At 36.0% G+C, this 22,379-nt stretch overlaps 1 protein-coding gene across 14 annotated transcripts in view; it reads right to left on the reverse strand.

Moving 5' to 3' along the window:
- ADK (adenosine kinase) overlaps positions 1 to 22,379 on the reverse strand; it is a 563,812-nt gene that overhangs the window by 116,344 nt on the left and 425,089 nt on the right. For all 14 annotated transcript variants that reach the window (XM_074001748.1, XM_074001746.1, XM_005565442.5 and 11 more), the window contains one exon: positions 8,335 to 8,370. In XM_074001748.1, the coding sequence (XP_073857849.1) occupies positions 8,335 to 8,370 (36 nt within the window). The remainder of the gene's footprint in view (positions 1 to 8,334; positions 8,371 to 22,379) is intronic.

The following is a 22,379-nucleotide window of genomic DNA, read 5'->3' on the forward strand; positions in this document are numbered from 1 at the left end:
CTGCCAAAAATGCCTAATCTCAATGTAATCATGAGAAAACATCAGACAAACTCAAATGGAAGGACATTCTACAAAAGTGATTGACCAGTACTTTTCGAAAGCATAAAGTTCATGAACAACAAGAATGAGGAACTGTCACAGATTAGAAGAGACTAAGGAGACATGACAAATATGCAAATTGGGATTCGATTCTGAAACAGAAAAAGGAAATTAGAGAAAAAACAGTTGAAACCAGAATAAAGCCTGTATATAGTTCAGTTATTGTAGTTCAATGTTAATTTTCTGTTATTCTTTATACTTTGGTTATGTAAGATGTTAATATTAGGGGAAACTGGGTGAAGGGTATGTGGGAATTCTGTACTATTTTTGTATTTTTTCTAAGACTTAAGTTATTTTAAAATAAAAAGTTAAAAATTGTTGTGAGGATGAAAGAAGATGAGGTAAGTGAAATAGCTTAATGCAATATTCAGCATATACTAAGAACTTAAATACTAATTTCTTTCCTCTAATTACTCTCATTTTAATACTCTTTAAAATCGTTACATCTTTAGGTTGCCCCAAAATCTCTAGAAAAGGCTTCAAGAGTTTTGAGTATGGAAAATTCAATTATAGTAGCTATAAGGGAGAAGACAAAGACAGGGAGGAGTAAGAAGTATGAGTTGAAAGCTCATAAAATTGAGATATGAGCTATGTATATAGCTTTAAAGTGCTCATTAAATCTTAACTTCTCTAGTCAGTAGGTACTATTATTATCCCTATTTTATAGATGAAGAACTAAAAGCCATGTATAAAGCTCTAAAGTATTCATTAAGGTAAGGCGTGGTGGCTCATGCCTGTAATCCCAGCACTCTGGAAGGTGGAGGTGGGTGAATCGCTTGAGCCTAGGAATTTGAGACTAGCCTGGGCAACATAGTAAAACTTCATCTCTACAAAAAAATACAAAAATTTGCTGGGTGTGGTGGCATGCGCCTATAGTCCTAGCTACTTAGGAGGCTGAGGTGGGAGGATGGCTTGAGCCTGGGAGACAGAGGTTTCAGGGAGCTGAGATCACACCACTGCACTCCAGCGTGGGCAACAAAGCCAGATCCTGTCTCAAAAAAAAAAAAAAAAAAAAAAAAAAAAAAAAATAGAGAGAGAGAGAGAGAAAAAAAAAAAATGACACTGGAATTTTGATAGGGATTGCATTGAATCTACAGATTGCTTGAGCCCAGGAGGCAGAGGGTGCAGTGAGCTCAGATCGTACCATTGCATTCCAGCCAGGGCAACAGAGTGAGGCTGTATCAAAACAATCAATCAATCAATCAATAAAATAAAGTACTCATTAAATCTGAACTACTCTAGGCAGTAGGTACTCATACATATCCCTTTTTGTGAATGAAGAAACTAAGTCACAGATGCTAAGTAATGTGCCTAAGGTCATAAATATAAGCAGTGGAGAACAGACTAGCACCCAGAGTCTGACTCCAAGGATAATACACTTAACCATTATTACAGTGCTTCTATAAATGCTAGCAATGTGTTTTTGTTGTTTTTATCACAAAACTATAGCATGTTCATCCTAAACCATTTTCCTACCACATTCACAAATCATTTCTCATCTTGTGTTTAAGTCTGCTATTTTTTCTTAATTAATTTGGCTGATATTTTTACTCCAGAGAATTTCAGTGCTTTTTTTTTTTTTTTTTTTGAGATGGAGTTTCGCTCTTGTTGCCCAGGCTGGAGTGCAATGGTATGATCTTGGCTCACTGCAACCTCCACCTCCTGGGTTCAATCAATTCTCCTGCCTCAGCCTCCCAAGTAACTGGGATTACAGGTGCCCACCACCCCACCCAGCTAATCTTTTTATTTTTAGTAGAGACAGGGTCTCACCATATTGGCCAGGCTGGTCTCGAACTCCTGACCTCAGGTGATTAGCCTGCCTTGGCCTCTCAAAGTGCTGGGATTACAGGCATAAGCCACCGTGCCTGGCTGAATTTTAGTTTTTTGAATTTGAGTTTCAAGGTATTTTTCATTTCTCTCCGGGAGCGGTGGCTCATGCCTGTAATCCCAGCACTTTGGGAGGCTGAGGCAGGCAGATCACGAGGTCAGGAGATCGAGACCATCCTGGCTAACACGGTGAAACCCCATCTCTACTAAAAATACAAAAAATTAGCTGGGCATGTTGGCGGGCGCCTGTAGTCCCAGCTACTCGGGAGGCTGAGGCAGAAGAATGGCTGAACCCGGGAGGTGGAGCTTGCAGTGAGCTGAGATCGCATTACTGCACTCCAGCCTGGGCGACAGAGCAAGACTCCGTGTCAAAAAAAAATAATAAAATAAAAAAAGATATTTTTCATTTCTCAAAGTCATTTTGAAATCTAATCTCCTCTTCCAACATGTTACAATGTGTGAGAGAAAGCTGTGTGGTTTATAGTAAAGAGCACTAGACATAAGAGAACTGAGTTCTGGTTCTGGCTACATAATATATTAGCTATGTGACTCTGAACAAGTCATAGAGCCTTTTTTTGGGGGGAGGTTGGAGTTTCGCTCTTGTTGCCCAGGCTGGTGTGCAATGGCGCGATTTCAGCTCACTGCAACCTCCACATCCTGGTACAAGCAATTCTCCTGCCTCAGCCTCCCAAGTAGCTGGGATTATAGGCATTCGCCACCACACCTGGCTAATTTTTTGTATTTTAAGTAGAGATGGGGTTTCACCATGTTGGCCAGGCTGGTCTCGAACTCCTGACCTCAGGTGATCCACCCACCTTGGCCTCCCAAAGTGCTGGGGTTACAGGCGTGGGAGCCACCACGCCCGGCCATATAGCCTATTTTTTTAAATCTGTTGTTATCTATCTCTCAAGGTTTGTGCAAGTATGAATGTATTAATGATATGTTGGGAAAGGTTTTATAAACTGTGAAGCATTTTATAAATGTAGAATTATGCTTTTATTGTCATTGGTGATCACATTGTATTCCAAGTCAAAGAACATACTCTCTTCATTCTTTTTTTTTTTTTAACCTACTTGTATCTTTGAATTGAAGATACATCTCTTTTAGACAGCATATAGTTAGACCTTAGTTTTTTAATCCAGTCTGAGAATGTCTGCCTTTTTATCATATTATTTACTCCAGATTAACATTATTATTAATATAGTTGAATTAATATCTGCCATTAGCTATTTGTTTTCCATGTCATATTTTTAAAAATATGTTCTATCCCTTCTTTACTGCCTTGTTTTATATGAAATAGGTATTTTCCAACGTAGCATTTTAATTTCTTTTTTTTAAATTTTTTCTGTTACACACAACTTTATTATTTTGGTAAAACTACATTTCATTTTAATTACTAGTAGTGTTACTATTACTAGAAATTTTTTTTTTAAATCATACTTTAATTTCTGGGACACATGTACAGAACGTGCAGGTTTGTTACAGAGGTATACACGTGCCATGGTGGTTTGCTGCAGCCATCAACCTGTCATCTACATTAGTTATTTCTCCTAATGATATCCCTCTTCTAACCCTCCACCGCCCGACAGACCCCAGTGTATGACGCTGCCCTCCCTGTGTCCATGTGTTCTCATTGTTCAATTCCCACTTATGAGTGAGAACATGTGGTGTTTGGTTTTCTGTTCCTGTGTTAGTTTGCTGAGAATGATGGTTTCTAGCTTCATCCATGTCCGTGCAAAGAGCATGAACTGGATTCCTCAAGGATCTAGAACAAGAAATACCATTTGATTCAACAATCCCATTACTGGGTATATACCCATAGGATTATAAATCATTCTAATATAAAGACACATGCCCACATATGTTTATTGCAGCACTATTCACAATAGCAAAGACTTGGAACCAACCCAAATGCCCATCAATGATAGGCTGGATAAAGAAAAATCTTCATTCTATTTTTAACCAGCTGATTATACAAAGGTTAAGCAATCCTGTCACAGTCTACCTAGTTCTGTAGAAAACCAGTTGTAGTGTTTCCACACATTGAGTCATCTAGCCGTACCATTTTGTTTTGTTTTCCAAATAGAAACTCCTTTAATAGTTATGCTGTTTATATGATGTGTCAGTGCCAGCTTGATCTCATATTCCCTCCCCACTCACTCCATTCCAGTCACACTGGCCTTCTGTCAGTTCCTGGAGTACTTAGTACATTAAGTACTCTCTCGTTCAGAGGCTTTTATAGTCCTGTTCTTTCTGTTTGAAATTTGTTTTGCTGTTTGTCTTGCTTTTTTTTTTTTTTTTTTGTCATTGCTAGATATTCATATTTTTAGGGTCATTCCATAGCCATTATACCTAAAATAGGAACCCTTCCCACATTCTCTTTCATGGTACACTCTCTGGTCACTTCCACCTTGTCTTGGGGTCTATCAAAGTGGTATGGTACTAGCTTATCGCTTTCCCTTAACTGAACTGCTAAAATTGTCCTCTTTTCGGGTTCAGGCACCTACAAAAAAACACTACACTCTCTTAGCCAGCAGCGCCTGATTTAGGCTCTTATTTTCAGAAACTCTGAAACTGTGGGTGATCATTCATTGCATTATTTATATTTGTGAAGAACACAGGAACCTAAAAATCACCTAAGGTAATTCTTTGGTAATCAACACCGCCTGAATACATTCTCTGTAGACTTTCTACCCATGCTAATCAATGAAACTTTCTGTGATGATGTATATGTTCTATCCTGCATTAACCAATAAAGTAGTCACTAGCTACATAGTCTATAGAGTATTCAATATGTGCCTAGTATGACTGAAGGACTGAATTTAAAATTTTACACTTGATCTTAGCCAAAAGGCCGAAAAGCGATGAATTTTAAATTTTATTTAATTTTAATTAATCCTAATTTAAATAGCCACATGTGGCTAGTAGATCCTATATTGGATAGCACAATTCCATACTTTTCTCTTTCAGCAGTGTGAGATGAAAGAATCCTCATTGGTCAGAGAAAGACTACAAGTCTAGGATCTTCTGGGTAGTCAGGGGTTATGGAAGAAGTGAAAAAAGGGAAAAGGATTACATTGTTTCCCCTGTGGGCAGAAGTATTATTCTTAGAGATCTAAAATAAAAAAAAAAAAAGAAAATTTGTTACTTGGGGTAAAATGAAATAAATAATCCAATAGAGAAGGTATGAATTCTCATCATTTGGCATTTACTCAGTTGCAGACACAATGAAAATACAGAGAACATATATATATATTTAGGTTTTGAGGTGTTTTTTTAAATCAATTTTCAATAGTTTAAAAGAGGTTTTATAATGAAACATGCTTTTGAGCACCTTATTTTTATTTATGTTCTAAAAATACGAACATTAATCAGTTCAGTTCAGCTCAAGAAAAGCTAGATTTAAAAACACACTCCAGTCTGAACTGATTTTCTAGAATAATAAAGGGCCTTATAAAACTTTTTACCCCAAGAATTGTCATTTTAAATTCTTAGCAGGTCTGTCATTTAAATCAGGCACTATGCAATTTTCCATCACCTATATATATATATATATATATAAAATCCTCTCTCTTCTGCTTTGTGTTCTGCCCAGCTCCAGTTTTTATCTCATTCTCTAGTGCCCTCCTAAGCTGCTGCTTCTAACTGAAAATTACCCACTTCAGTTTAAAGATTTTTTTAAAAATAAAGATTATTTAAAATTTGCAGAGAAGCTAACCAGAATAATAAATAAATAAAAAAAAACAATGCCAGTGAGAATATTTCCTGATGAATAAACACTGGTTATTTTAAGATGCGCTTGGATTGGTCTGTCAGCAGCCAGATCACTAGTGGCAATACTCAGTGGCTTTTGGAACTGATTGGGATTTATAGTAGAAAATGAGGGTAGGACAACGGCACTGATGGAAGGAAAAAACACTCACCTTTCCTTTCTTTTAATCTTTTCACTTCTTTCTTCTCATTCATGCTCCAAATTTAGAGTCAAAATTAAAGTTAGGAGGGATAAACTGTAGATTTTTGTCTAGTTTGTCATACTAGCCAAGAGTATTAATGCATTTTCACACAGAAAACTATTAAGATAAAGTGATTTACTTTTGTTTTATTCCTTAAGAATACCACGTTTCAAACCTATGCTTTCCCATTTCTGTCTAATGGCCTGGGAAACTTTAGTGACATTATAAAATCATTGAATTTCTCTAGATAGTGTTCCATACATGGATTACATTTGATTAAAAATACCTATTTGAGGGTACCCTGCTCATGGTTCAAATATATTCTGCAATGCTTGTGATGGTTTTGGGAATCTATGAAGAGACACATCAAGACACTATGTGCTTTATTTAATCTAACATATCACTGTCAATATCACTGACAGAGCAGTTTTGCTATGTCAGGAGGTAATAAGGTATGTGATTATAATCATTATCATTTTGCTTATATGCTGTAATCAATTATGGCAGATTTATGGCAAAAACAATTCTAGAATCAGTAAGTAAGAACTAATGGAAAGGTTAATACAGTGCTAGTTAGTAGAAAATAGAAAAAGTAGTTTCTTTCTATGACTGAATGTAAACCAGGCATATGAAAAGCAAGTAGCTCAAGGGGGAAATAAAAGTATTAATCAGGCTTAATAAACTATTTTTTAAAAACTGCTATGTAGACACTACAGGATCATGATTATTTGTTACACAAGTTATATTTCTAAGTATCTACAAAATTGGTTATTTTATAGAACCAAAAATACATTTTTTATGGTAATACAGTAAACTGACAGGATACAAATGTATATTCTGAAAGTTTTTTCTATGGGGAATTCTGATGTATCAACATATAATATAATTTTTTAAATATTAAAACTTAAAATAAATAAAACTTTAAAAAACTCCTGAAAAGTTTTATTTATATTCTTATGATCAAAACATTTGACTTTTTAATTGAATATTCCCGTGATTACATTTTGTTCTACATATAATTACCATTTTGGGAAATTAAAACGTGAAACTTAAATTAGAAAAAAACCCACCACTTGGAAATCCTTTTTCTGTATGTGACTTAACCCTAGATTTACTATAATATGGTAAAGCACAAAAGAGCAAACTTGTAAGAAACTATCGCAGTTCCTAATAATTGAATACTGAGAAGCAAAGTTTTCCTATTCTGGAGTAGTTCTTTTATAGGATCTTTCAAATGGAGTGTCTGCATCACATGTTCCTTGCCTTCCTCTATGAAGGGGAAGCTCTATGTCTGGTTTGTCAAGTCTGATGACATGAATAACATGCACATGTATTACTTTGTTGCTTGATAATCTGCCTTTACTACATTTAAACAAGAGTTTCACAAACTCACATAATATCTTTCTCTAGAGTTCAAAGTGAGCTTACTAGTCCTTACCAATACTATCCAATCACCACTCACCTCTTCCCTACTTGATAGACAATACTGAATAAGCAAATAAAAAGAAAGTTCCTACATTTCGGCTGTGGTTAGATTAAATTTTTAAAAATTACTACCCTGAAACATTTTAAGTTGCTGTAAGAACACAGCATTCTACATAGTTCACTCAATAAATATCATAGTCATAAAAGACTCCAACTTAGTTAATTCTCTGTCAGTTAACCTGGGTTCATATTAGTCAGTGTTTTCTAACAACCAGTTGGAAGAGGGGTATTATACAGATAAAAAACATGGTTATCTCAATTTTGCCAACAACGACCACATGGAGTTTTGAATCTTGACAGGATAATACTTGTATCAGGAAAACAGAATTAGGACCTAGACATTAAATCCAATTATTGATATTTTATTTCAGAAAATGTGTGTATATTTTATGCTACCTCCCTCTCCCCAGAAAAAAAGAGGGAGAGAGAAGAAAAGATAGGTTCAAACAGTAAGTTTATAAAAGCAGGATTTAAATTAATCAGTTCCTAACAACTGTTAAGTACAACCTTTTAGAAATTAATTTGCATAATGATAATCTACATGTGATGGGGCTGAAATTATTTAAATGACATTATATTTCATTATTTGGTCTTGTTCCACCACTGCTTTAGCAGTGAATCCTTATGAAATGTAATGCAGCTAATGAGGTAGCTTTTTAACTGAACAAACTGACAGGCCCCGTATCTGCAGAGGCAGCTTGAAACCGTGCCCAACCTCTTGGCTTCCCAAGAGGCTTTTCAAAATTCAATAAATAACATCTGTAGGCGATGTTGGGTGCAGACCTAGCAGAGTGCGTCATAACACTGTGCTGGCAGAACAAAGAAACCATGACGACTGCCAAGTTTCCATGGCAACTGCTGCGAGGCTCTGAGAGTATAATAGCACATCAATCACTGTCCAAAAGAACTTCATTATCAGCTAGAAAAAACCTTTAGGATCTGTTTAGTGTGCAATTGTGGGTTAACTCACCTCAAAGCCTTGCTCTCTAGCAAAAGTGGCAGCTTCCTGAAATAAAAAAAAAAAGAACAGTTAATTATAAAGTGCTCGGTAATGAAGAAATAATCCATTTTTTGAAACTCATTCAGTCTTCTTTTTTATACAATTATCTCAATATACCCACATAGTTCAATTTTTATTCTTACAGCAATAAAGATTTCTTTTTTCCCTTGGAATAATAATAATAATAAAAAGGCAGCCTAATGTCAACACACTTCACAAGTTGGAATAAAGAAGATGTAGTACATGTTTTTACTGTAGCTGCCACAGTGAGTTCAGGTGTTCTGACCTCAGCAAAGAAAGACAATCCAAGGAATACGCTGGTGGTTGTGTTTTTAATTAAAACAATACCTCTCAAAAAGCTCTTATGTAGAGAAGAATGCCTGCTAATAAATGTATAAATTCAGAAAAATCATCTTTTTGCAATCCTCATAATGAAACTTACGCAGGCAAGGATCCTCAGTAGATGTTAAATTCATTGGGTAAAAAGGATGATAGAAAACTGGGTATTTCCATGGAATCAAAGTATCTCAGATTTTATGCTGGTCACGGGAGCAAAGTATAACTTTATAATGGAAGGATCAAGCTGTCATCACTTTAACCCAGTGATCGATGCTATCACTTATCATCACTAATAGTGGGATCACCAAATATTCTTTGCCTTCTGTTATGATGCAGTGTGAAGTTCACAGCATCACCTATAAAGTATTCTGACTTAAATACTTAAACATGAATTAATCAAAACCTTAGTCCAGTAACTTGCAGCCTATAAGAAATACAGAGGATAGGGGAACAAGTTAAAGTATATACAGAAAAAGCAACTGAAAAAATTTCTAGGGTAGGATATTCTGCAGGACAACTAGCTTAATGTTTTTAACAAGTCAATGTAATGATAAAGTAGAAAAGGGAAAATGACCAAGAACAATGTATAAACCTTAATTGGTTTATACAAACTAGCTACAAATGATATTTTTGGGACAAGGGGAGAAATCTGAATCTGAAATGGAAATTAGATAATATTAGGAATTATCAGGTTGATTTTAAAAGTCCTTAATTCTTAAGATGAATCCTGAGGTATTTAGGAATGAAATGTCATGATATATGTAATTTATTTTAGAATACTGCAGACAAAAATTAAAGTGAAGCAAAAGTGACAAAATGTTAACAAGTGTTAAATCTAGGTGTATGTGCTATGTAGGGGTTCAATGTCTCCTTTTTTGTTAGAATTTTTTTATAATAAACAGTCCAAAAATCCTCTTTAATATAAGATGACAGGGTAACAATAGTTGAGCATTAAAAATTCATATGGTTAAAAAATTTTAGTACACGAAGTTCTTCTAGATTTTAAATATCTCAAGGACACCATCTGATGATTATTATATACCCTAAGGCTCTTATAACAGGTTACTGAATGACAAAAATACATATGTGTAATGAAATCCTTTCCTTTTCTTTACTCTTTGTGCATATACTTTAATTTTGGGACTGATAGAAAGGGAGGCAATATTACTTTTCAACTCTACTTCCCTCTTGAAAAAAAAAAAAAACTGCAGACAACTGTCAAGAGTCTCTACATCTTAACTTACATTCTTCCAAAATTATCTTTGCCAAGAGATATTAATAGAAGGATGGGATTTGAGCCTGAGTAGTGAGCAGATCCAACTCAACTAAAACGACTGCAGCATCAAGCCATGTAAGGCAGAAAGTATAGTCAGTGTCTTCAGCAGAAATTTGGGAAGACATTGGGAAAAAAATACATGTATGCACCTATGGTCCAATGTACTGATAACCTATAGGTTAGAGAACCATTTTGAGGATTTAGAAAGGTCAAAATGTATGATTACAGCTAAACACTGAAGTCAACAGAAAGTGTTAAGCTGAAAGTACAACTCCTTACGCCATTTACTAGAGAAACATAAGCCTGACCAAGTTAGCCTTAGTTCATGTAGACAAAAATAAGCAAATAAATATTGATCTTGACAACTGGTCAATTTGTGCAAGCAAGGTTAGAGCTTTGTACATCACATAGTCAATAACATTTGCTGGCTGCGATATCAAGGAATAGGATAAGGTTCAGAAGCTATTGATGTAGTGCTTCCCAAGCTGTCACTCTGAACCAAGCAAATTCTTACATGAAAAAGACAACAAAAAAGCTATACTAGAACCACTTATTTATATTCATCAGAGACATGAGAGAACCCCTGGGGACTGTAAGACAAAGTTCAAAGGAAGAATCTGTAGGACTAAAATTGCACTAAGCCATAAACACTCAAAATTCACATATAGTAAAATTTTTTTAATGTCCAGTTTTGCTCATACAAATAAATTAACTGTAAAAAATTATGTGTGTGTGTGTGTGTGTGTGTGTGTGTATATATATATATATATATTTTTTTTTTTTTTTTTGAGACGGACTTTTGCTCTGGTAGCCCTGGCTGTAGTGCAGTGGTACAATCTTGGCTCACTGCAACCTCCGTCTCCTGGGTTAAAGCGATTCTCCTGCCTCAGCCTCCCGAGTAGCTGGGACTACCCACCATGCCTAGCTAATTTTGTAATTTTAGCAGAGACAGGGTTTCACCATGTTGGTCAGGCTGGTCTCGAACTCCTGACCTCAGGTGATCCGCCTGCCTTGGCCTCCCAAAGTGCTGGGATTACAGGTGTGAGTTACTGTGCCCAGCCCAAAAAAATTATTTTTAAAAATTAACTGTGATCTGTTATGGTATGGAACTAATTGCAAGAAGACACATATATAAATGTCAAATTATTATCTTTTAAGGAAACCAGGCCCTAGGACACTTCCATGTCTGTAAACTATTTCAAGCAGCAACATATTTCTGACTGAGGAAAGATGTACTTAAGAAAAGTCAACTCAATTTTCTGTCTTAGTGCCCCCTCACACAGGTTTGCTGAGCTGTACCCTATCACCAGAAAAGCTAAGCTTGTTGTTCTGTGGCTTAAAATGATCTTATCTTCTGACTTCCTCCCACCTTCCTTTGATCTTGGACTGGTGCCCCAAGTCACTCCATTAGAGAAGACGGCTGGCTCATATCATTGCAGACTTTCCCACAGCTAACCTCTGATCTGAAGGTGTTTGTAGATACAATGATGGAACAACATTTATTTTTCCCTGTCAGCAAAACAAACAAAACAACACGAGGGAACAGTTTGACCCAGTAAGAATTTTAAGCAGAATTTTAGTTGTCAGATTCATGACATGCAGAGGCAGAAAGAAAAGGCATGAGGTCAGAAAGTAAGCAAGAAAGAATAGGCATAGATGGTGGGCAGAAGAGTAAGACAGGTTCCAAATGTCAGAGGTAATTCCAAGTGAACTGATGGCACTAAATTGAAAAGGACTTTTTAGTGTGCCTTGGCAGTAAAAGTGAGAAAAGAAAACAAGCAAGTCCCCATCTGTACTGCCCCAGGGCGCCTTGTACTGAGTTTCACAAATCTAATGAAGCAGTCAGGTTAAAATCCAACCACAGAGTGGATGTGACATGTGGAGAACAGCTCGGGTTAGAATAGAAAAGCAGGGCGGTTTCTAATGCAGGTGATTATCCATGTGATAATCATTATATTTACAGGCTTTCCATTTTAGATCTGACATCAAAAATCACAAAGGAGGAGAGATTAAGGAAATAAACAACCGACACAGAGGCTTTCCTGCTCCCCTGAGAGTATAGCACTTTCATTCATGCATGACAAGCAACAAAAGCAAAACTAAACAGGCCAGGAAAGAGTATTTCTAAGAAGGATGGATTTCACATTAACACTTTTTTTCCATTTTGATAACTTTCACTATTATTCAGTTTCTCAGTCAGGTCACATTTTCAGAATCAGTTCTCATTGTTGTCTATGCTATAATACAGTATCATTTTTGGTTTACAATGAATGATACTCACATAATATGTCCTTTACAACAACAGAGCCATTTCTTCCTTCCTGGAATTGAGTGTTGTGAATAAAATGACATATAATTAAAGTCTTAGACTCTCATCTATACCACACCACTTAGGTTTTGCAGTAGGCTTGCTTTTTCAGCAACCAGGGTAAAAGGGTGCTGGTAAAACAACAACCAAATATAGTTTTTGAATGGAGGTTAGGGAAAAACTATGTTAATCAGGTTAATGAAAACTATGGAATACTTACATTAAGAGCTAAAGGGATTAGCAAGCCACTATTAAAAAGCACAATCCTGAGATTACACAGGAAAGGAAAGAAACTCAAGTGCATGTTTGTGTATATGAAAGACAACTATGGAGGAGAAAACTTTCTCTGCATTTCGTCTGATAACACAAGTTCTTACTTATAAAGTAGAATTATCTATAATCAGTATTAAACTAAAACCATAACTTGCCCATACTCACTGCAATTCCAATTGTTGAAACACAAACAATATAGAAACACAATGATTTCTGTATATTGACAAGCCAAGGGGAAATGGAGCCACCGGACCAGGTCTGTTTTTTTACTCTGCTTGTTCATCTCTCCATGCAACGAACATTTACCTCCTAAGTGTAGTTTTAGGCTGCCAGCATCTGTGTACAGTTGTGTCATTGCTACAGCTGTTGCAGGCCTTATGATATTAGACTTTGACTCAGTAATACTATAACTCCTAAATGGAGTGGTATAGGTGAGAGTTTAAGACAGGGGGGTGTCTGTCTCTCTTTCTCTCTCTCTCTCTGTAAAAAAATCTCTGTATAATAAAAATTCATATAATTGTATATAAATTTAGAGGTATAATATTCTCTTTGAATGGCTTTAAGCGCAACATAGTACTGGTCAGGAGGCAATCATAGCCAATGGAAAGAGTACAGGATCTAGAATCAAAAGGCTTACACTAAGGTCCCAGTTTTACAGATTATTTGCTATGTAATCTTGAGCTAGTCATTCAGTATATCAATTTCTTCATCAATAAAATTGGGGTTAACAATACCTATTTCGTTGCATTGTTGTTAGGAATAAATGAAATACTTTATGTGAAACTGAAATCATTTTGCCTATTGAATTCAAGTACTTGTTAAGATCTCAGGATAAATAAGAGAGTGTCAGAGCACCTAGAGTACATTTAATGATCTGTCCTATCTGTGGATTATATGTGTAGAAGGCAGTCTTCAAAATGGTTGCCAATGATCCTTGAACCTGGTATTCAAATCCTTCTACATTCTCCTCCCCTTGAATGTGCTCTAGACCTAATGACTTGCTTTAACAAATATATGACAAAAGTGATGGTATGTTTTGCTCATCTTCTTGATAACATGCCTTCTCTCTCTGAGCCCTCACTCTAGGAGAAATAAATTGCAGTGTTGTAAGGACTATGGAGAGGTACATGATCAATAATCAGTGAGGATCTGAAGTCTGTGATCAGATACGAGTGGGCTTGGAAGAAGATCCTCCCCTAGCTGAACAGCGAGATGACTACAAACCTGGTTGACACCTTTATTAAAAGTCTTATGAGAGCCAGAGGCACCAAGCTAAGTGAGCAGTGCCTGGATTCCCTATCCCACATTTTATATATGAGGTTAACAAGAAAAATTCAGATAATTTCACATTCAAATTACATTAATAAAATCTTCAAAGTGGCCAGGTGCAGTGGCTCATGCCTGTAATCCCAACATTTTGGAAGGCTGAGGTGGGAGGATTGCTTGTGTCCAGGAATTTGAGACATGCCTGGGCAACATAGCAAGACCCCATCTCTTCAAAACAACAAAAACCGAAACTTCAAAGCAAGTGTGGTTGGCAGATCAGAGGGTAAGCAAATTCTGGAAAGAAAAGTTAGATATATGCTATCTCAATGGCTTTGTATACCTGATTGTGGTCAACCATTTCTTCAACACAGATTAACCAGGAGATATCATCTTTGCATGAAATTTAAGTTTCAATTCACGATGTCTTCTGTTATTCTGAAGCAATGATTGTGTTTCTGACACTAAAATATGAGTATTAAGTAGTGCTAGAATCCTCAGGTGAGAAAAACAATACTGAGTCAAAGTCTCCTACCACTAGAATGTCTGCAACAGCTGTAGCAGTGACATAACTCTAAGTCATGCTGAAATTTAACAATAAAGAACTATCCACTGTGTATTTCTTTTCATACAATATATCATAACATAAAGATTTATATTGCTAAAGCCTCTAAATATTTTCTCATGCTGTCCTTCAAACTATGAGTTACCTTTACTTTATGTTATCTATCAAATCATTTATATACTTTCTTATGATACCACATTAGTATTATACTATTTTAACTTATGCATTATTTCTGATAAGGAAAGATTTTAATTTGTAAATAAAGTAACTGAAGGTTGGAGAAAATTGTTGCATAAAATGTGAGTCTGGGAACCCCTTTTAAAAGAAATTTCATTCACAAAAGTATCTCTACTAGCTTTTCCAAGGAATATATCATATAACTTTTTGGAGATTTTCAACCTGTGCTCTGACATTTATTACCATATGCTTCCCGTCTACAGAATGCTGAATAAAAATATTATTTAACATTTTATTGAGTGCCAAAAACTCTATGGGGCAATGTATAACTATAAAGACACTCCTGCCTCTATCCAATAGGTTTATAATAAAAATTAGATAGACAGTATATAAATTATACCTCAATAAACATAACTGAAAAAAACATTAAGCAGCCAAAACACAGGCAAAAAAAAAAAAAGTTTAGTTTACAAGAAACTTAACTGTTTCACAAAGTGATTTATTAACTGACTTGTCTATTCTAGCAAGGAGAGTTGTTCATTCCCACTTTTAAGCATACTTTATCTGGTAACTAAAGAACAAATTAAGTTACGAAAAAGTGCTTCATCAAAATGTAAGACAGATGAGTTACTTAGACTAACTTCTTTCAGAACAACCCAAGTTTTTGGTATTAAAGAACAAGAAGAAAGAGGCTAGGATAAGAAAAATGTTAGGATAGTAGCCCTATTATTGGGAATTTTATTTCCATTTTTATTTTTATTTTTTGAGATTGGGTCTCACTCTGTTGCCCAGGCTGGAATACAGTGGCAGGATCATGGCTTATTCCAGCCTCAACCTCCCAGGCTCAGGTGTTCCTCACACCTCAGCCTCCCAAATAGTTGGCACTACAGGTATGCACCATCATGCTCAGCTAATTTTTGTATTTTTTTTGTAGAGACAGGGTTTTGCCATGTTGCCCAGACAGGTTATTTCCATTTTTAATGAGATAATACGTAGTTCGCATAAATAAGACATTCAACAAATGTCAATTCTTTTCCTTTCTATTATTTGACTCTCACAAAACCCCTAAAAATTAGCATTACTTTTATCTTACAGATGAAAATTTGAAGGTTCAGAGAGATTCAAGTATGTCCAAGACCATACAGCAGGTAATTGTTATAGGCAGCATTTAGATCTGAGGCTTTCTGAATGGTCTCCTGCTGATGAACTCTTTCAGGTTTTGCACATCTGAAAAAGTATTCTGCTTTTGTTTTTGAAAGGTATTTTCACTGGATCTAGAATTCTGGGTTAATAATCTCTTTCCTTCTGTGTTCCAAGATCTAGCTTGCATTGTTTCTGTTGAGGAGACTGCTGCTATTCTTGTCTTTGTTTCTCTGTATGTAATGTTTGTTGTTGTTGTTGTTGTTGTTTTAGAAACCTAGCTACTTTAAGGTTTTTTTCTTTATTACTGATCTTAAGCAATTTGATTATGTGCCTTGGTGTAGCTTTTCGGTGTTTCTTCTGCTTTTGGTTTGTTGAGCTTTTTGGATCTGTGGGTTTACAGTTACTATCAAATTTGGGAAAATTTCAGCCCTTATGTCTTCAAATATTTTTTCTGTCACCTGCCCCATCCCTAGTCTCTATATATTTGATCACCTAAAGTTGTCCCACAGCTCACAGCTACACTGCTTGTTTTTCTAGTCTTTTTTTCCCTCTAGGTGTTTCATTTTGAATAGTTTCTATTGCTGTCTTCAAGATCCTTAATCTTTTCTTCTGCAGTGCCACATCTTATCCAGTGTACTTTTCACCTCAGACATGGTATTTTTTATTTCTAGAAATTAGGTCTTTTTTACATTTCCCACATCACTCTTTAATAGGATCATGTTTTTATTTACCTTCTTGAAATACAGAATATATTTAGAAATGCTGTTTTGATATCTTTGTCAACAAATCCTAATATCTGTATCATCTCTGAATCCATTTCTATTAATATTTCTCATTATGGGTTGTATTTTCCTGCTTCTTTGCATGAATGGTTATATATACATACATGTGTATGTGTGTATTTATTATTGATTGACTGAGACATGGTCTTGCTATGTTGCACAGGCTGGCCTCAAAATCCTGGGCTCAAGCTATCCTCTTGTTTCCGCCTCTTAAGTAGCTAGAAACTACAAGCATTTGTCATTGTGCTTGGCTTACTTATTTACTTTTTAACAATGCCTTTCTCAGGGAATGAAAGGTAATTTTTGATTGGATGACAGATATTATGAATTTTGTGTTTTGGATGCTGAATATTCTATTAGTCCATTTTCATGCTGCTGATAAAGACATATCCAACACTGGGTAATTTACAACAGAAAGAGGTTTATTTGGACTTACAGTTCCACGTGGCTGGGGAAGCCTCACAGTGATGGTGGAAGGCAAAGAGGAGCACGTCACATCCTTCGTGGATGGCAGCAGGCAAAGAGAGAGAGCTTGTGCACTCCTTTTTTTTTTTTTAGATGGAGTTTTGCTCTTGTTGCCCAGGCTGAAGTACAATGGCGTGATCTCAGCCCACTGCAATCTCTGCAGTGTTCAAACAATTCTCTCTGTCTCAGCCTCTCAAGTAGCTGGGATTACAGGCGTGCACCACCATGCCTGGCCAATTTTGTATTTTTAATAGAGATGGGGTTTCACCATGTTGGTCAGGCTGGTTTTGAATTCCTGACCTCAAGTGATCCACCTGCCTCGGACTCCCAAAGTGCTGGGATTACAGGTGTGAGCCACCGTGCCTGGCCAGGAACTCCTCTTTTCAAAACCATCAGATCTCATGAGACTTACACACTATCATGAGAACAGCACGGGAAAGACTTGTCCCCATGATTCAATTACCTCCCACTGGGTCCCTCCCACAACATGTGGGAATTCAAGGTGAGATGTGGATGGGGACACAGCCAAACCATCTCAAATAATTTGTTTCTCATTATATATTTTTGAGGTTTATTCTGAAATTCAGTTGGTTACTCAAAAACAACTTGATTCTTTACAAGCTTATTTATAAGCTTTGCTAGGTGAGATGAGAGCAGCTCTTAATCTAGAGCTAATCTTGTCTCCAACTGATGTAATATTCTTTTGAGTACTAAAAAAGATGTCCAATTTATTAGAGGCTTTTCCACTGTGATTACTGGGGCTGTAAACTATTATTAATCTTATCTGAGTTCAGGAAATGTTCTGCTTATTCCTTTCCAGTGGTTTTATCCCTGTCCCTGAGTAGTTTCCTAGCATACTTATGCGGGTCAGTACTCGGCTTAAAAATCAAGGGGGAGCCCTCTGCAGATATCCAGTGTGTGTGCTCTATCTCTGTGAAGCTCTGTCTTCTCTGGCACTGTCTTATGCACATTCTAGCCACCTTGACTTTGTCTCCACTCAGTTGGGCCACTAGGTTCTGCTTTGGATCTCCTTCCTGCAGACTGCAGACTGGAAGCTATCTAGGCAGAATGCTATGGAAATTGTAGGGATGCCTCACTCATTTTCTCACAGGGATCACTGCCCAGTATTGTCTAATGTCTAAAAACTCTTGTGTTATATACCTTGTCTGGTTTTTGCATTGTTTGAGAAGGGAGGATAAATCTGGCCACTCTTACTCCATTACATCCCACAGAAGTTCAGTGTGGATCCATTTTAAAGTATAGATGCTGAAAGATCCTGGCATATTCAATGAGTCTGTAATAATTTATTAGTTTAAAAAAATGTATCAGGCCAAAGACAAGACCAATTGATCAGATATATTAAATGTGTCTTACCTTGTTCTTTACATATTTTTTTTTTTTTTAGACAGGGTCTCACTCTGTTGCCCAGGCTGGAGTGCAGTGACATGCTCTCAGCTCACTGCAACCTCTGTCTCCCCGGTTCAAGTGATTCTCATGCCCCAGTGTCCCTAGAAGGTGGGACTGCAGACACGTGCCACCACACCCGGCTAATTTTTGTATTTTCAGTAGAGATGGGGTTTCGCCATGTTGGCCAGGCTGGTCTTTAACTCCTGATCTCAGGTGATCCACTTGCCTCGGCCTCCCAAAATATTGGATTTACATGCCACCATGAGCCTGTACCAAACATGTACATGTAAAACTATGGTGGCTAAGATGTAGCCACTATGTCCAGCTACATTTTATTTTATGAAGGATATAGTTCTTGATGTACTAAACCATGAGCATTCTACTTTACCATAATCTACATTTGACACCCTCTGAAGGAATTACCTACTCAGTTCTGAATCCTCCTTTATTTTACATATTCTATATTACTGTAATTTTCTTGCTTTTTATCTTACCAACTAGAAAGTTCTGCATAGTTAATACATCTTTACTTTTTTTTTCCCTCATCCTCTCTTTCCAACCAACAGAGGGCTCTACCATAATGTATAATCAATATATTATGCTAGGATCAGCAACCTACAGCCTATAGGACAAATTCATCCTGCCACCTGTTTTTATAAATAAAGTCTTATTGGAACACAGCAAATGCTATTTGTTTCCATATTATCTAAGGTTGTTTTTATGCTACCACAGACAGAGTTGAAGTAGAGTAGCTTAACAGAGACCATACTACTTGGACTTTCATTAAAAAAAAATGTTTGCTAGGCTGGATGTGGTGGCTGTTAGCCTTAAGATAAATAAAATGTGTATCTTTTGATAGGACTTCCTTCATTCATTGGCAAAACAATTTAAAAACCAAATAACTTATATTAATAAAAAAGCACTAAAAGACAAGATAACCAATTTTTATAAGTTTAGATACCTGTTTATGTAGAATAATGAGAAATAATTCACGGATCAGTGCTTAAAATTAGATGAAAGGAAGAAAGAAGACCTCAGATGGGGAGAGATCAGCACCCTTGTTAAGTGCTTTTCTAATAATTCCTTCTACTTTGTTCAAATGTGAACCAATGTCCTTTATATTTTCCACATCCCATGGTCCTTCCCAAGTTGTCAAGGTATGATAATCATTGCCACTGTAAGTCTCATTCTCCAGGGCTACTCTAATGGCCCTAACTTACTCTATTCTGGAAGTTTTACAAAATTCACTCTCGAAAAAAAAGTAAAAACAAAATGAAAATGATACATAAAACACAAAAATGAACAAATATACACAGTTTTATTTTTTAAACTATTGTGGGTAAAGTGGTAAGAGTAAGGTGTGAGATGGGCTAGATGAATATGAACTTTAAAGAGAGAGCACTAGTTTTTAGCTATTTTGACTAGACCGTATCACAAAAGGTCTACTACTCTTTGGCTCTTTTGATTTTCAGAGGGAGAAGAGGGAATAGAACTAGAAATCCCAGTAATAGTCACAGTCTAAAATAGTACTGGATAAAATAAAAAAAGAAACTTATAGGACTACATTGAAATTTTTTTTAATGTAACAAAATATAGTAAAACAGAGCAGCATCTACTTTCCTACATCTAGTGAAAAATAAAGGTAATTTCCCCCAGGTCAGAATTTTTACCTATCGATAGCACAACCCATCTAAATACTACCAAAAGCCTCTTCAGAGGTAGCAATAGTAGAAAGAAAATAAGAGAAAAAAAAATCTTTAAAAAAGCTAACATATAAAATCAACAGATATTACCAATAACCAATATTATTTTCTTATTTTTTGCCAGCTGATTCATAGTAATTATGTACAGAGTGCATTGTAATGTGGCTGTCTTAGAAACAAGTATAGCATAGACAAGATTTTTCACAATGGCCAGTGGGCATTAGCAAGGACAACCATAGAAATAATCAATACAGGTCTCTTAAGTAAAAAACAAAACTACCCCACAACCACAAAGAAGTCAGAGAGAAAAATCTAACATGCATGAAAAAGAAATTGGTCAAATGTACAAGTTAGACTATTCACACACACATACACACACACACACACACACACACACACACACACAGAGAGAGAGAAATAATACAAAACACTCAGTAGAGCATGTAGTAGATGGTGAATAGATACTAAATTGAAAGTAGATACCACTGCTATATGGAAAAGAAATAGGTTTTAGGAGATACTGAATACTTCTGCAAAGTTCATACTGCATTTAATAATGAAATAGGAACCAATTATCCTAGAAGTCAATTATCCCAAAACAGAATCAAGAAATGTATCTACCACATAGACCCTCTTTTCAGAATGTGAGATAACACATTATCCAACCTCAGTGCTTGCTTATGGTATTCTGTAGTCTCCATGACAAATAATGAGTACTGCTTAGGTATCAACAACACAATGGGAATTGAAGGTAATACACCATGTAGGTAGTTACAAAGTAGTGGCACTTCTACTGTACCGAACATTATACAGCAACTGGGCCGACTGATGAGATGTAAAATTAACTTTTTGTTAACAGCCATTTGACTTATGATAAATAACACTACAAATTCCACCTACACTTATCTCAGAAACTGTTTTCTCATGGGTCACCTATCTCAGTCTTTCTTCTTGACCTTTTTGAATAGGACTTGATCTCTTTTTTTCCAGGGAAGAAGGATTTCTGCATAGTGTAACATTTAGAAATATTTATTTAAGATATAAATTGAGTATTCATTCCCTTTTATTCTTTCAGAGATTTAATTTAAACTCCCACCCAAATTTCTTGGCATCTCCAATTACTTTTCATTTTGTGGCTAAATATTTTCTTTCTTTCAAGTCTTTGGTCAATTTTCCCCATGCACTGTTGCACATTTAAATTCTCTCTTTTGGAACTTCCAACTCCACTGTATAATTTAACACATGAAAAATGAGACTTTATCAATATTTTAGGACTTGAATTTCCCTACCCTTTCCTAGGAACTCTCTTCCCTTCTTTTCTGTTGAATATCTTTATTCCCATTATCTCACTTTTCTGTTGCTTATCTTATTTGCTACACTCCCTAAATGCAGTCTTTTTCTAAAAATTGTTTTTAACTTTCCAATCTTTTCTCTTTACTTTTTTTTCTCTGGGATAGGGGGTAATTTCTATTATTTCTTTCCTTTAACATCATAAGATATCCTGCCTCACTTCCTGCATCCTTTTGACACTTCGTCTGTCTTCAAGTTCTGCAAGTCCATTTTATATGCATAAGACCTATAATACCTAAACTCTTGCTTCCAATCCTACTCACTCAAAACTAGGTCAGGCCTGTATTAATTCTTATACAGATTATCGTTGTAGTCTCTTAACCAGTCTCCAGTACCAGTCTAACTCAATTTGAAGGCATGCTTGCACACAACTGTTAGATTCATCTTCCTAAATATCAATTCTGATTAGCCTTTGCTTGAAAAAACTAACTACTGTTTCCCGATAAAAGTTCCAGTTCCACAGTCTGACTTTCAGAGGTCCTTCATAACCTGCCTCTTCTTTTCCTTTCTAGCCAGATCTTTTACTATTCCCTTATACATGTACCAGGTGCCACTCAAACTAGAACACTTGCTGTTCTCTGAACGTGCCCCAGGCTTTTTTGCCTTCATGCTGCCTCGCACATGTAGGCACTAAATGAATTAGAATATCTTCAACCACTCTTGTCAAAATCCTAGCCATCCCTCCAGGGTTAGTTCAGCCATCTTTTGCATAACGGAAGCCTTCCTGAATTGTTCATGTTTTCTCCTTTCTCTACCTCCAGGAGTGGCTTTCTGCATTGTACAAGAATTTGACTCAAGTTGTAAAGGCTTCTTTTATAACAATTATGTGCAGACTGCAGACATAGTTATTTGTGTAGATAGCTTATCTCCTCTACTAGATTATACATTCTTGGTGCAGAAACTCATTTAGTATCCTCAAAGCATCTAACATACTACTCTGCACAGAATAGATAATAAATCCTTG

The sequence above is a fragment of the Macaca fascicularis genome, chromosome 9, assembly GCF_037993035.2.
Source record: "Macaca fascicularis isolate 582-1 chromosome 9, T2T-MFA8v1.1".
Lineage (NCBI taxonomy): Eukaryota > Metazoa > Chordata > Mammalia > Primates > Cercopithecidae > Macaca > Macaca fascicularis.